This window comes from Pseudorasbora parva, chromosome 6 (assembly GCF_024679245.1).
Source record: "Pseudorasbora parva isolate DD20220531a chromosome 6, ASM2467924v1, whole genome shotgun sequence".
NCBI lineage: Eukaryota > Metazoa > Chordata > Actinopteri > Cypriniformes > Gobionidae > Pseudorasbora > Pseudorasbora parva.
Window position 1 is genome coordinate 29,428,048 of NC_090177.1, and position 16,145 is coordinate 29,444,192.

At 39.6% G+C, this 16,145-nt stretch overlaps 2 protein-coding genes across 4 annotated transcripts in view; one reads left to right on the plus strand and one right to left on the minus strand.

The window, feature by feature from the left end:
- The first annotated feature begins 710 nt into the window (after positions 1-710).
- Positions 711-11,598, plus strand: adrm1 (ADRM1 26S proteasome ubiquitin receptor). Of its 3 annotated transcripts, none has more exons than XM_067446599.1 (10): positions 711-845; positions 1,546-1,760; positions 1,836-1,952; positions 2,428-2,551; positions 5,559-5,645; positions 5,770-5,842; positions 5,924-6,183; positions 6,269-6,426; positions 6,770-6,872; positions 11,357-11,598. In XM_067446599.1, the coding sequence occupies exons 2-10, from the start codon at positions 1,551-1,553 to the stop codon at positions 11,458-11,460; spliced, it is 1,236 nt and encodes a 411-aa protein (XP_067302700.1). In that variant the 5' UTR covers positions 711-845; positions 1,546-1,550; the 3' UTR covers positions 11,461-11,598. The 3 variants fall into 3 exon arrangements, with proteins under 3 accessions (XP_067302700.1, XP_067302701.1, XP_067302702.1); XM_067446600.1 differs by having other exon boundaries at positions 5,562-5,645; XM_067446601.1 differs by having other exon boundaries at positions 5,565-5,645.
- A 38-nt stretch (positions 11,599-11,636) lies between these two features.
- Positions 11,637-16,145, minus strand: part of lama5 (laminin, alpha 5) — an 88,182-nt gene continuing 83,673 nt past the window's right edge. The window contains exons 76-80 of the mRNA XM_067446602.1: positions 14,174-14,321; positions 13,945-14,075; positions 13,427-13,520; positions 12,381-12,500; positions 11,637-12,269 (exon numbers count right to left, since the gene is read on the minus strand). Coding sequence (XP_067302703.1) covers positions 12,121-12,269; positions 12,381-12,500; positions 13,427-13,520; positions 13,945-14,075; positions 14,174-14,321 — 642 coding nt within the window. The 3' untranslated portion in view covers positions 11,637-12,120. The remainder of the gene's footprint in view (positions 12,270-12,380; positions 12,501-13,426; positions 13,521-13,944; positions 14,076-14,173; positions 14,322-16,145) is intronic.

A 16,145-nucleotide genomic window follows, 5' to 3' on the forward strand; every position in this document is an offset into this window, starting at 1 on the left:
TCTCTGTTTCATTCCTTTAAATGCTGGAATTTTGCAATACTGCTTGGGAATATAGTGCTCTGAAAAAGTATTTTTATTATTATTTATTTATTTATTTATTTTACAATTTACAGCCTGTCTGAGTGGATATTTTTTTATTATATATATTAAAAACTCCCAATATAAAAATTTACCAAAATAAATATTATTATTTTTTTTTTTGTTTAAATAGATACATGAATGCAAAAATGTAGACTTGTTAAGAACAGACTTTAAGTCCCAGGAGAACGGTTGATTAAAATGTAATTTACAGGTAAAAAAAAAAAAAAGAAATGCCACAAAAAATATTATCAAAGTGATTAGCTTTCTGGACTAAAATAAATAAATAAAATAATTTAAGGGCAACGAGGGAAATATTTTTTACAGGATGTGAGGAGAAGATGAGGGTTAAAGCTCAGTGTTAGACTTGCTACTTCTGTTTTTGTGCAAAAAACAAAACGTCTATACATTATAACTTCAAAAGAAAAAGCTACAAACTGTATACAATTAAGTTACTTATATATTACTTATACATTTATATCGAATTGATTATTCATATTGTGAGTGATTGTGCATTAAAGAAAGGTGCTATATCTGCTCTCAGTAATGTAATGACGCATCATTTGCTGCATGCCAAGAATGACATTTTATGTAGCCAATCAAATGCTGGGGACGAACCTGCGAACGTGGCCAATAGCAACACTAGCAGGATGCAGGAAGTTGTTTGCCGCCTTCTCACCATCAGTCCATCTGCAACTCTTCATCAAGCGTCCCCTCAATACATCGCTTTGCTGCAGGGATCTACGAAAGATTAAACCTATCCGCCGGTATGATGCACTTTTATTACAGTGCTCTGTTATCTGAGCTGTAGACGCGTGTTTCGTTTGAATAAGCGTCAGGAACAAAATGCGTAGTCACTGTTGTTGAAATGGCAGCTAATGCTAATCGAGGGTAACGTTAGTGCTTCAAAAGCCAAACAACGACAATATAGTTAAATTGTGTTAAATATTGTGCTTATTATATCTTAGGATTACAAGTGCATGTATATTTCTACAAATACAAGCTCAATACAAGCTGTTTTTTGAAGCTAGCTAGAGTGCTAACAAATCTTGCTGAGTAACTGCTCAAACATTTAAAGGGATAGTTCACTTAAATCAAACATTGTCATCGTTTACTCTCCCTCAGCTTGGTCCACACCTGTATGAGTTTCTTCTGCTGAACACAAAATGATATATTTTAATGTTGGTATCTAAACAGTTAATGGTCCCCATTGACTTAACATTACATACAAATATATTTGTGTGTGTTCAGCAGAAGAAATAAACTCATACAGGTTTGGAACAAGTTGAGGGGGAGTAAACAATGACCGAATTTTCACTTTAGATGAACTTAAGCTTTGTTTTATATCAGCCACATGCTAAAGATGAGCTGCGAGATATTTAATAAAACCTTATTGATATGGATGCGGAAGTAGTTTGAAATGCTTTCGGCTTGTGTCTGTAATCATTTGTATCGTCTGTCCCTCAGTGAGGATGTCATCTGGAGCTCTGTTCCCCAGTCTGGTCTCTGGCTCCCGCAGCTCATCCAGTAAATATCTGGTTGAGTTCAGGGCTGGTAAAATGACCCTGAAGGGCAGCACGGTGACCCCGGACAAACGCAAGGGCACCGTCTACATTCAGCAGACTGACGACTCGCTCATCCACTTCTGCTGGAAGGACAGGACCTCTGGAAATGTGGAGGATGTGAGGACTGTTTATAATTACTGGTCAAGCGATGGTGTATTACATCGATATTGACGTTTTGATTTTGCATTTTAGGATCTGATAATATTCCCGGATGACTGTGAGTTCAAGCGGGTCAATCAGTGCACTACAGGACGCGTGTATGTGCTGAAGTTCAAGGCCGGCTCTAAAAGGCTGTTCTTTTGGATGCAGGTTAGTAGTGGTCATCTGATATTTCATCACGGCTGATGCTTTGGCTGATATTTGGTATTTTTATTAATGCTGGTGATACAAGAAGGGTGCGGCTGCATCCTGGAGAGCTCCAAAATAAGATTTTTATAAATGTATTTATTTATTTTTTCTTCCATCCAGCAGCTGATTCTAAAGTTTTGGTCATGTCAATTACAGTACTGATTTCCTACAATGCTATAATAAATTATAACATCTAAACCTACCCTACACCCTAAATAGTGAACATGAATGCAAGGTCAGATTTGTGGCACTTCAGGAGATAAGCAGTCAATAAGAGCGTGCAATATGAGATTGCTGTCTTTTTATTTATATTGTAAACAATTTGTTTTTTTTGTTAAAAAATGCCACCATAGGATAACCGAAACAAGGAGATTCCTGCTATCCAGTCAGCTGTCAGTCACATTTGTTCTTGCTTTTCTATCTCTTTTGTAAAAAGGAGCCCAAAACAGATAAAGATGAGGAGTACTGTCGCAAAGTCAACGAGTACCTGAACAACCCCCCCATGCCAGGTGCTCTGGGCAGCGGAGGAGGAGGCAGCCATGAACTCTCTGCTCTTGGTGGTGAGTGATAGAAAATCTCACTTTGAGGAGAACACTCATCTCACTTTGGACATGTCCCAGTACTCACACTTGAAGTCTTGGCCACTTGAGAGTGGGTGTATGTAAATCAGGAATGCAAACTTGTCACCGTTTCAAATCCATAGTGGGTCATTAGTTTGATTCTTGTAGATTCATTTCGTTTTTGAAATGGGTGCTTTCTGCTTGTTTTTTAAAACAATATTGTCTCTGTAAACTACACAAAAAAAATGCCAATTTGTGAAAGTCTATAGGTGTGTAGTGTTTCTTTAGTGACATCGCCAACTATTGCTTGGCATGAATACTCCAGTGTTGATAGACGTTTTTGCATATCTCAGGGATGTGATTTTTCCGGATTAATCCGGAATTCCGGATTTTCCGACCTGAAAATGTGACCTACGTAAATCATGCAGATCTGTAAAAAAAAAAAAATGGCGGGGGCGGGGGGGGGGATTGGGGGGTTGACCGTCATCTCACAGCCGTCACCATGGTAACCCGGGACGAAACCACGATCGCGGGATGGGCAACAAGCAGTGTTGCCAACTTGGCGACTTTGTCGCTATATTTAGCGGCTTTTCAGACCCCTCTAGCGATTTTATGGACAAACTTCAGCTACTTTAGTTTATAAATGTCGGCAGTACTGTCCTGCGAGCGCGAGGTCTTATTTCCCCTCTGTCACACACACCTCTCTCTGCGTCTGCCCTGTTCAGTGAATGGCTGAGGGGAGCTGCACGCGCCTACAGACAGCAGCTGACAGACGTGAATGAGCGAGCTACACATGAGCACACAAGGTTGCCATCGATTTCTCACTTAATGTTATCTGCTTCTTTTGTTTTATATTTAAATAAATGAGTTATGATGAGTTCCATCTCTTGTGCTTATCACTTATATTACTCTCTCACAGAGCTTTAGTTCATCCAGTTTCTCAATTCAGATTTTACACATAATTTTTTTTGTAATTCACTATATCATATATTGTATGACAAAAAGGTATAGGAAATGAAAACATTCATTGGACAATCGGCTGTAGGCTATTATATTATTGTAAAATATAGTAGGCTAAATGAAAAAACGTTACGCAGGCTGAACGCAAGGACGACGTGATGACGTCACTAATATGCTAATTAACGCATAACGTCATCTAGCGACATTTAGCGATTTTTTTTGGCAGGCTTTAGCTACTTTCCTTGGAAAATAGTTGGCAACACTGGCAACAAGGACTGTATCGTGACAAGAACATCGCCGGATCGGATGATCTGGGTATACTATTGCTTGTGTCTATATATAACCTATAAGTTACTAATTTGACTTTGTTGTCGATTGATTAGATGATCGATTTTGATTGATTTTCCACTATGGCAGGATGTTTAAGCTGCATTTAACATTAACTTGACAGCTAACATTACTTGTATTTGCTAGCACTAGCTATATATGCAAACAGCGCGCTTTTCGGCGCCCCCCGCTTTTTTCACGTCAGTTTGGGTAACAAAGTCATCTGAAGCCATTCCATAGCTTAACCCTTAAATGCATGACTGTTTCGCCAAACATTCTTACATTAAATATAGAACCTTACCCAGATCTATATTTAACATGGATAACGTTAGACCTCTACCTGTCGCGATAATATATAAAACTCCTGATGTTAGAGTGATGTAACAGCTACAGAAGAATAAAATAAAACCTATTTCGTTACCTTTTGGAGCTTGGAAGGGTTCAGTTTGAGCAGATGTTTAATACCATCATCATATTTCCTCGTCAGAGATCGTTTACCAGTATATTCAGCATCTGCCTCATATTCGCGATCTCCAGCATATTCTCCAAACTCATTTTCAATGTCTTCAAAATCAATATTTTGCTCACTGACAGCTTCTTGACCACATCCATCATCAAGAGACAGTGACACTAATATTTGATTGTGTTTAATACTTGCTCTCTGCAGTAAATCACTGAGCCATTTCAAGTTTTGCAGATTATAATTATTATTGTTTCGTTTTCTGTCAGAGGTAACTATGAGTGAAACGTCACTTCATCATTGGGTATCAGACATTGCCACCTTGTGGAATAAATGTGAATTGCACCCCCATTTCGTCATTATAGATTAATTTATCATGCCAGGCGCAAATTCCAAAAGAAACGTGTAGAGGCTCTAAAAAAGCTTTCTACAAAGGCTAAAGAGTCATACAAAAATTGAGGCCTTCTTTTGACATGAAAATGTGCATGTTGCACATTTAGCTATTAAAATTGGGTAAAAATGCATCCACCAAATAATTAGTTTTTTTTCATACTGTACAAAAAAGTTATTACAATAAAATGTATTTTTTGTTCAAATAAGTTGTTATGGGTCCTGCTTTACTGTCCGTATTGATCCGCCACCAGTTTGATCGGCGCGGCGGGGTGGGGGTGGTCTATATTATAAAATATGGTATATTTTCCTGCTTTTTTGTCCTTAGCCAATCACATGCCTGATATCTGCGTGAATGGGGATTGTTTTGCCAACGTTGTCGTCTGTATGAAAAGGAAAACTTTTCCGTATTTAATACATCATTGTTGTGTAAAAATGCCAAAGCTCAGTGCCATTAACACACACACTAAATCCACACAATCTCTAATGTTGTTCATAAACTCTCACAGGCCCTGGAAATGTGAGAATTAAAAAACTTTCCAGTGTGCAAGTTACATTTATTACATAATAGAATGAGATATTTGGTAGTAAATGTAAAGTGTTGCCAATTTAATTGATACAGAGATGAGTATTTTGTAAAACATTTGCAACTGCTTTATCACCTTTAGCACCTTAATTCAATAATTATGTCTGTGACATAAAGACTACTGAACAGACAAGTTTATTTTAATACGCAAAGTATTAAAAATTAAACTATGTAAATAAAGCTTTGTAAATGTTGTGCCCCATAGGTTAATCAAAAGTTCTATGCGTAAGTGTAGGTATTCCTACTAAGGGAATTTCCCTTTTTTAAATATCCTTTTCTTTAAGGAGAAGGTGGCTTGCAAAGCCTACTGGGAAATATGAGCCACAACCAACTCATGCAGCTGATTGGACCAACAGGACTGGGTGGACTTGGTAAGTGAATGATTTATTTATTTTAAGCCAGATTCCATGTTCATGGTTGTTAATAATATTAGGATTGGGCCATATTGAAGACCGTTGTGAATTCTGGGCCACTGAGATGTTTTTTCTTAAAAAGGTGCTCTGGCTGGTCCAGGTCTGGCCAGTTTGTTGGGCAGTGGAGGTCCTGCTACCAGCAGCTCCACCTCTAGGTATGTCTGGTGATTTTTCTCAATGTTAATTTTTGCTGCTGAGTGTTCCGCCATCTAATGGTTTATATCCTTCATCCACAGCTCCCGCAGCCAATCGGCAGCAGCCACTCCCTCCTCTGGATCCACCGCACGCCTTAGCTCCACCCAGGCACCCACCACACCCGTAACCCCTGCCGCCACCTCCACCGGCTCGCCCACGGTGACGCCCACCACCCCTGCAGCCCAGACTCCCTCCATACCCGCAGGACCGCCCTCCAGCACACAGCCCATCCAGCTGAGTGACCTCCAGAGCATCCTGGCCACCATGAACGTTCCCGCCATGGCCGCAGAGGGACCAGGAGGTGAGAGATTGACAACCGATGGGACCTTTGATGTGATCTTCGCTTTTACTTTCCTCTAAAATCTTGTCCATCGCTCCTTCTGTAGTGGACCTGGCAAGTGTGTTGACCCCTGATGTCATGGCTCCTATTCTGGCCAACCCTGAAGTGCAGCAGAGACTGCTGCCATACCTGCCATCAGGAGAATCTCTCCCGCAGAGCACTGACGAGATCCAGAACACACTGACCTCTCCACAGTTCCAGCAGGTCAGTCATGGACATAATGCTTTGAAATTAGTGATGTCAATTGATACAAGTATAGTGATGATAACTGGTATTTAAAAAATGGAGTATTCAGTGTTACTTCAATAAAATATGTTGAATTATTAGTTTGTTTTTTCTGAGGTAAATATTACATGACATTTTTTGATGGTTTTATTGTAGCGTAAGTTTTCACTGTTTTATACTTTTTGATGTTCATGTTTTTCATGCTGCAACTAATAGTAAAGAGGAAGAAATGGTCATTGACATTCTTGATTTTAATTGTTTTGGGGCTTTTTCATGTGTTCTGTTGCGATTGTAAAACGTGCTGTTTTGTCTGTTTATTCAGGCGATGAGCATGTTCAGTAGTGCTCTGGCCTCTGGTCAGCTCGGCCCTCTCATGAACCAGTTTGGTCTGCCCTCTGAAGCAGTGGATGCAGCTAATAAAGGAGGTGAGTTGTGCAATAAACTCAATACATAAGTGAAAGTGAAAAAAATAAGGTTCAGTTTTCACACTTTTAACTCACTTTTCCCCACCCACTGTTTTATTCCAGCTTCATACATTCCTTTTATTAAATTTTTTATCAACACTTTAAAGTGTCAAAAGCAACATTTACAGGGATGCAAACAGTGCGCTTTTCGCCGCCTCCAGCTTTTTTCACATCAGTTTGGGTGACTTGTGTGAATCGTGCAGATCCGATGAGTTTTTTAAGAGGTGGTGGGTGACTGATTATAATTTCACCAAAAGTAATTCTGGATTGCCTCCACCAAACTGTAAATAGGATCTTATAAAATCAGAACACTGCGCACTAAAACAGCAGTATGTGTGCTAGCTTGAGCCATTGGTGTTTCTTCTTGCTGCGTATCTTACTGTCTATAGCAGTGTCATCGCACGGCTCGCCCAGCTTAATTTGCATCTCGCATGGCAGTAAATAATACGGTGAAATGATCATGCTGTCAAAACACTAATACAAACAAGCAGGGCTATAAAATAACCCATTAAAAGCTCAAAGTGCCTGCTCTATTACAAATAATTTATATTTTTAAATACCCAAAACAGTGGCATTACAAAAGTTGGAAATATAGACTAGAAAATTTAAACTAGCTCTGCCCTTACGTCCATGACTACGGAGTTGCCAGCTGTCTTTCCTGCTCTTAACTCCAAAACGTTCTTTTTACGTGCATATAATATGCATTGTCAACTAGGATTTGTGTGTTACGCGCTGGTTACGCACCAACATCATGAGATCAGAGAGAACCCCAGAATCCAGTTCTCTTTCGCACTTGAAAAAACTATAACACATAGAAAGAATTATGCCGAATTTTTAAGTTTTGTTAATTAGTAGTCACATATCAAATAACATCTCAAACAAACTAGAAAAAACAAAGACACTATATTTGAAATACAGTGAGGAAAATCAGTATTTGAACACCCTACTATTTTTCAAGTTCTCCCACTTGGAGGGGTCATGGAGATCATGGAGGGGTCTCAAATTGTCATTGTAGGTGCATGTCCACTGTGAGAGACATAATCTTAAAAAAAAAAAAAAATCCAGAAATCACAATGTATGGTTTTTTTTATTTTTTTATGATACAGCTGCAAATAAGTATTTGAAGTATTTGAGTATTTGAAGAAAATCAATGTTAATATTTGGTACAGTAGCCTTTGTTTGCAATCACAGAGGTCAAACATTTCCTGTAGTTTTTCACCAGGTTTACACACACTGCAGGAGGGATTTTGGCCCACTCCTCCACAAAGATCTTCTTTAGATCAGTCAGGTTTCTGGCCTGTCGCTGAGAAACACGGAGTTTGAGCTCCCTCCAAAGATTCTCTATTGGGTTTAGGTCTGGAGACTGGCTAGACCATGCAGGAACCTTGATATGCTTCTTACAGAGCCAATCCTTGGTTATCCTGGCTGTGTTCGGGTCATTGTCATGTTGGAAGACCCAGCTTCGACCCATCTTCAATGCTCTAACTGAGGGAAGGAGGTTGTTCCACAAAATCTCGCAATACATGGCCCCAGTCATCCTCTCCATAATGCAGTGCAGTCGCCCTGTCCCATGCGCAGAAAAACACCCCCAAAGCATGATGCTACCACCCCCATTTTTCACAGTAGGGATGGTGTTCTTGGGATGGTACTCATCATTCTTCTTCCTCCAAACACGTTTAGTGACCAAAATGTTCTGTTTTGGTCTCATCTGACCACATGACTTTCCCATGACTCCTGGATCATCCAAATGGTCATTGGCAAACTTAAGACGGACCTGGACATGTACTGGTTTAAGCAGGGGAACCTTCTGTACCATGCATGATTTCAAACCATTACGTCTCAGTGTATTACCAACAGTAACCTTGGAAACGGTGGTCCCATCTCTTTTCAGGTCATTGACCAGCTCCTCCCGTGTAGGTGTAGTAGGCTGATTTCTTGAGGGTCAGAATTCTAGCTGATAGACGGGTGTTCAAATACTTATTTGCAGCTGTATCATACAAATAAATTGTTTAAAAAAAATCATATTGTAATTTCAGACCCCTCCATGATTTCCAATAGGGAGAACATGCAAAATAGCAGGGTGTTCAAATAGGGCTGGGCGATATGGCCAAAAATTCATATCCCGATATAGCTAATTTGATATCCCAATAACGATATAGCAATTTTTCTGTTAATTCAGTTTATGAATAGTCTATACAAAATTGCAAAGTGGAAATGCAGTTTGAAATGATATACAAAACAAATAAAGGTAGTATGGACTACATTTTTATTTTATTTAGAACCTTTTTTAAGCAAGACTGTTAGTAAAGTTAACACCTGCCTAGGGATGTTAACCGATGACCGTTTGACCGATGGTTGACCGTATCAACGTTAACCGATCAAAGTGATCTCTAAATTAGGCTATTATACAGTGGACTAAACGCTACTACAGTTAGCCATCTCATTTCAAAATCTTTTTGTGTGAAGTGAACATATCCCTCGCACTCAATTTTTCATAACTCGCCTGTTTGTACTTAATAAACCAATAAAAACATTTGGCGCGTGGTCACAGCGTTTGGGTTTGGGCGCTCACAAGGTTTGCAAAAAGTAAACAGGCTAAAAACTCGAGGTTAGAGTCAGGGCAGACGACAGTATGAAGCGTGCATTTCGCTTAAGATGGGCGTACATTTGGAAATGTATATTACATCTACATTTCAGTGGTAACACATAAGATGTTGATCGTCTTTCTTTATTATTGTTAGCTCTTACTCGAACTAAAGCAGCGTCTCTTCGGAGCTGTCATTTTCTTAAATGAGCCGCGGCAATGTTTCAAATGAGCCTCTTACGCTGGACAAATGCCTTTATTTTCAACGCGATCACCTTGTACCTAAACCATGTCGAAACTAAGGAGCCATTTCCTCAGATTACAAACAAGCTCCTCGGCGCCGCGTTTGCGGGACTCGTGTTTCGTGCTGTGGGGGATTTAAAAAAAGTGACGTGAGTGGAAGGGAGGCAGCAGCGCTAGGACAGTGCGTGTGCGTGTGTGTATGTGTGACAGAGAGAGAGAGAGCTGGAGAGCGGCTCGCGGCTGTTATTTCAAATAGCGCAGCATATTTTAAACTAATTGGTTAACCGGTTTCAACCGGCTAATGAGGCTCGGTGGTCGGTCAAGAAAATGTTTAGTTTTCGCCATCCCTACACCTGCCATTAAAATATTTCAATATATGGCTGGTGTGCCACGCGTAAAAGCCCGTTGCAGCGTCTGGCATAATTACTCTGAGAATTACCCTGGTCTGAACCGCGTCTACTACTCCATGTTTGTTTATGTATTGCAGCGTGCATGGGCATGCCATGGCGTGAGGTGCATCTTGACGTAAAATTCTGCTGTAAACGCCTTATCGTGGCGTAAGCGATAGAAAATGTCTATCGTTTTATATAAGGCTCTATCGTCCAGACGATATATTTCGTCATATCGCCCAGCCCTACGTTCAAATACTTATTTTCCTCACTGTATTTAAAATATTGTGTCTTTGTTTTTTCTACATTGATTTATTTACTGTAAAATGATTGCATCATAAAATATATTAAAAACATATAACCACTTGTTTTTAATTGTGATTAATCGCAATTAATCACAGAAAAATGTGTGAATATTTTTTTTTTAATCGATGGACAGCACTAAAAGAAAGTTTAACATTAAAAATGTTATGCAGGCATTTCCACTATCTATCTGCCTTTTGTATTTATTGCAGTGCATATAATATGTTCAGGGATGACAGATTGATAAGCAGATATGCTATTGGATGTACCTTTTTACACTTTGCTAAAAGTGGCTCTCCTGTTGATTTTGTCCTACCAGTGTGGCTCGCCTAAAAAACATAGTGAAGACCACTGGTATATGGTATCTGACACTGCAACACATTTTCTAGATTTTAATTTTACAGTCTGTGCCTATAGGAGTGGGTCAGGGATTGGTGGCAAAGTAAGTATCTGGATATTTGCCTTTGGGCGCTGGCTTCGATTACCTCTTTTTTTTGACCATACATGTGTTTGCATCCCTGGATTTAGACCAAATAGCATATTTGTCAAAGACTAGATCCATATTGGATTCAGAACGATGATTAAAACATACATGGAATAGATCGAGTCAATTCACACCCCCAAAAGCTTCACAGTCCTACAGCTTGTCCTTGGTCAACATTTAATTTGGTAACATTAGGCAGTTTTGATTTAAATGCGGTTTAATGTTGACGATAGTGTTGTTTTAAATCGGCTTGCATATACCGCTGGTTTGTGCAGCTCAGGAGATTCTGTACTCTCTCGGAAGATGTTATAGCGCCCCCCCCTAGCGTATAACCGTGAAAACACGGAAAGCCAGGAAAATTCCCTCAATGGTGGGGAAAGGGTTAAGAACTATTTCAGGTTTGCTAATCACAGGAACTCATTTGCTTTGTCCTGATATCTAGATGTGGAGGCGTTTGCCAAGGCCATGGAGGGCAGTGATACCAAGACTGATGATGGTGATTCCAAAGACAAGAAAGATGATGACGAGGACATGAGCTTGGATTAGAACGTCCTTCTGAACACAACTGTCTCTGAAGTGTTAGTCTCATGCTAGTCTGAGATGTTTGCCTGTAATCATTCATTGATTCATGTGTGTTTTGTATGTCCAAAGCTACGCTATTAAACAATTGACTCTGTAACGCCAGTTTGTGTGAGTGTGCAGTTAATCAAAGTGACAAGAAATGTAAAGGAAATGTTTATTGGCAATAAAAATACAGCTATTTCAGGGAATCTGCCAAAATATCAAAAGTGACAAAATAATATTTCTTGAGTTTTCAACTCCAGTGATTTTAGATAATACACAATGAAATCTCAACGGCACACAATTTTGCTTGGGAATATCTGGAGAAAGTCACTGACTCCAGTGTTTTTATACAGTTAAATATTCCCATAAAACCCATTTAATGTTTGGTCATGATTGTATCAGTGAAATGTATTAATTACACATGGAAAATCCATCCAGTGCTTTTCCTCTGGTCCTGGCAGTTCTGGACTTTACTTTAACAGTGGTGTTTTTGGCACCAGTGCGTTTTTATAAAACTACACACACGGGTGTCATGAGAGTAAACATAAATATCTGTTTAAATTAACAGCTAAGCAAACCCACCACCTGTTGATTTGATAGTGTCAGTGTATGTGGAGTATTTGGGGATACTGCAGTTGTGGTCTATAAGGCAGGGCAGCCCTGAGTCCCCACAGATCCAGACACCGACAAGGGTTTTGACAGCATGACAGTCCTGTTGTTCAGTACGGCTTTCCTCACACATCCATGGAAGGGCAGGATGGTTGACGGGAGACCTGGCACCGCTATGGTATCTGCACATGAGAGGACAAAGGCTTGTTACATTGAGCACATTATCTCATTATTTCACATTTCAAAACTGCATGTTCTCTGACAGGAATTGTAAAAGCATTTGGGTGTCATACCCGGTACACTGCCGAGATAAACGGTCTCTTTGGCCCCGTTTGATTTGCTCTGTTTGGGACCCACTCCGTGTTCGCTCGCCGCATCCACGTGTAGCTGGATGACATTGCTCTTCTTCACAACTAAAATCACAAATATTAAAGTGAAATTATATGGAAAAAACATTGCTCTTGTATTATCTATAGATTTTAACCCTTGTATTCAGTTTGGGATGGGTTTTGAAGTGGTTGACGAGATTAAAAAACGGAAAAACTGAACAATAATGGTTGCTTTTTTACTTAAAGTGTTAGTTTGCACAAAAAAGAAATTTCTGTCATTAATTACTCAGGTCGTTCCAAACCCATAAGACCTTCAGAACACAAATTAAGGTATTTTTGATGAAATCCAAAAGCTCTCTTACCCCTTCATAGACGGCAATTTAATTAATACTTTAAGGCCCAGAAAGGTAGTAAAGACATCGTTAAAACAGTCCATGTGACTACATTGTTTCAACCTTAATGTTATGAAGTGTAGAGAACACTTTGTGTGTGCAAAAAACAACGACTTTATCCATTATAACATTGGATTTTATAAAAGTTTCAGAAAATAAAACATGAAATGTGACCCTGGATCAGAAAAAAAACAGTCATAAGGGTCAATTAAAAAAAGATATACATTCTCTGAAAGCTGAACAAATATGATTTCCATCATGTTTTTTTTTATCATTTTGACCCATACAATGTATTGTTGGCTATTGCCACAAATAAACCTGTGTGGCTTTTGACTGGTTTTGTGGTCCAGGGTCACAAAGGCTTGTAAGTATTCTCATTTTTAGCGATATACTGAACACATTTCTATTGTTTAAGTGCAGTACCACCACTGACATATCACCAGGCATAAGCATATATGCAGCACCTGATTTTACATCTAGATAAATATATACCCATTTTCAAAATCCTTGAAGTCTAAACAGTTCATTTTTGACCCAAACATCACAGCTGTATTTTTATTTAAAACAGACCCACAGGTTAAATACTGTGATTATTTTTCAAATGTATGTATGACTCACTTGTAAGAGTGTGCCAACCTCCGTCACAGAGTGACTCCTCTGGAGTGAGACTGACTGAAAACTCTCCACTGCCACTGTTCACCAACACAGTCACCTGTACGGAACAAACGGACACTTCAAACTAGTGTATGGACCCGTCCCAAAGACCATCAGAGAGCACGACCAACCCTGAATGACTAGGTTGATATTCTCTGAACTCTCGTTTCAACAGCTACACCTTTAGGCTGGACGCATTTAGTTAAAAAAGGAATCTAAACATAGTGTTTACATGAACGCTAAATAAAGTGATCGGGTTGATGTGCTTTTGCCAATTCATTCTGAATGACGTGATTAAACATGATTTTTTTATTCCGACTATGCTTCTAGTCAGATTACAATAGGATAAGGCCAAGTAAATACAGCTACTGTGAAAATGGGGTCCAATTTAAACCTTTAAAATTAAGTGTAAATCTCATTTAACCTTGGAAGAGTTATAGGTCTATTACTAAGTTTTGTGTTTCAGTGCATGGCTGTGTCACCTGGCCCTGGTTCAGATAGAGACTCAGCTGTTGAGTTTTCTTGGCTCCAATGTGCAGCAGGAGCCCGGAGTCGGAGACCAAACGGACCTCCATCTGGATCTCAAAGTCCCGACCCAACATCAGAGATTCGTCTAACATGCAAAGACAGAGAGGCGCAATATATGAATGAAGTGTGAGTGATTGATTGATCAGGTCGACCGATGAAGTGAAGTGAAGTGAGAAGGCTCACCGATGGTCAGATATCCGCCCTGACTGGAGAAGTAAACCCCAGGCTGGAGAGGCTGCTGGTAACAGGGTGTCACTCCCACACTGTGAGAGGGGCTCTGTGGCGGCACCTCGTTCAGTTTCACATCCCGCACACAGCCAACGAAACCAGGCTGACAGAAAGAAAGAAAAGTCAACATCACAAAAGCAATTTTGTATGAATTTGCTCTCTTAGAATAATATTACTGTGAATAATAAGATAGGAACAATCTCTTTTCCAAAACCTGAAGAGTGCAGCAGTTTCTGCCCCCATTTTTAGCAACATTTGTTCTGGAAGTAATTTTTCCATTCATTTCTCCGATAGGGTAAAAAAGTAAAACTAGACGAAAATACAAAGACAAGACCGTGTACTTAACAGCTTCAGTCAGGTGAAGAACTACAATCACATGAAGCATTGCAAACATCATCATAGAATAAAAAAAAATTATAAAATGAGTAGAGGTGACCCTAAATAGTCGAAGATTCGATGCATCGATATGCAGGACCGGATTCGACCACTGATCTCATGGTCGAATCTTCGCGGGTGTTATGAAACGAGGATCATACCATTTTGGCAATATGGGGGTGCTCAATATTAGTGTTATAAAGACGTGTCGCGGCGCTGAGCGATCGCCCCTTTAAGGGCACTGAGCTTCGCACCGGACGCGCCGCGCCTTTAAAATTCGAACACATATACACCGACGCCGGCATTCGACGCCTGTCCGCGGCGATTAAATGTATAATTCCTTCAAATCGTGAATGTACATACTGATTTCACCGTGTGCAACAAGATACACTCACCGTGCAGCTCTTCTGTCAGAAGTCGATTCAAAATTGAGCTCGCGCGTATATAATGTTCACGCCTGCCTGGTGTGAGATAAGTTACCTGAGACACGGTGCTGAGCCTCAGTCCGGTGTGCAACCCCCTTTAGGCACAATCGGCTTAAGAACGTGCATATATAAACGCACTCAAAGTCTTCTTTTCCTCTCTAGGCAGGTATTTTTTTAGGTTTATTTATCAAAATGTTCTTTTATATATTTGTGTGATGTTCTGTGTTTCGATCGCGGCTTTTAAATGTTATGAGAGAACGGTTCATTTACGAATGTGTAGTGTAGCCTAGTTTTGACCACTTTATTAAAAGTGGTGGCTGTGTGCCGTGAGTAAAGTAAAATAAAAATAGTCTTAGCCTCCTGCTGACTAGTGTCCTGCCCTTCCCAACCCGATACTGTTTATTTTTTTCCAGTCTATGGTTTACACACACACAGATGATTCGACTATCGGTCGACCATAGAGAGATTCGAAAATTCTGATTCGAATATGTAAATCCTTATTTGGGGACACCCCTAAAAATGAGAAATATATAGTGGGTACGGAAAGTATTCAGACCCCCTTACATTTTTAACTCTGTTATATTGCAGCCATTTGCTAAAATCATTTAAGTTTGTTCTCATTAATGTAAACACAACACCCCATATTGACAGACAAACACAGACTTGTTGACATTTTTGCAGATTTATTAAAAAAGAACACCTGAAATATCACATGTTCCAAAGTATTCAGACCTTTGTTGTGACACTCATATTTTTAACTCAGGTGCTGTCCATTTCTTCTGATCATCCTTGAGATGGTTCTACACTAGAGCTGCAACTAACGATTATTTTTTCTGTCGACTAATCTAACGATTATTTTTCCGATTAGTCGACTGATCTAACGACTTATTTTTTTACCCTTTGAAATTTTTCAAAATTCTGTGGCACCCCCTCACATAAGTTACGCTAGAGTTGTAACAGTACAGACTGCTCACAGTTCGCTTTGTATCACAGTTTTAGGTTCACGTTTCAGTGCAGTTTGGTATTTGCTATGTTCAGGGGAAAAAGGACTACTGTCAAATGAAAATAAAGAAAATAAGAACAGATAACTGTTCTATAACTCTTCTATAACTTAAATAGAAGCAGCA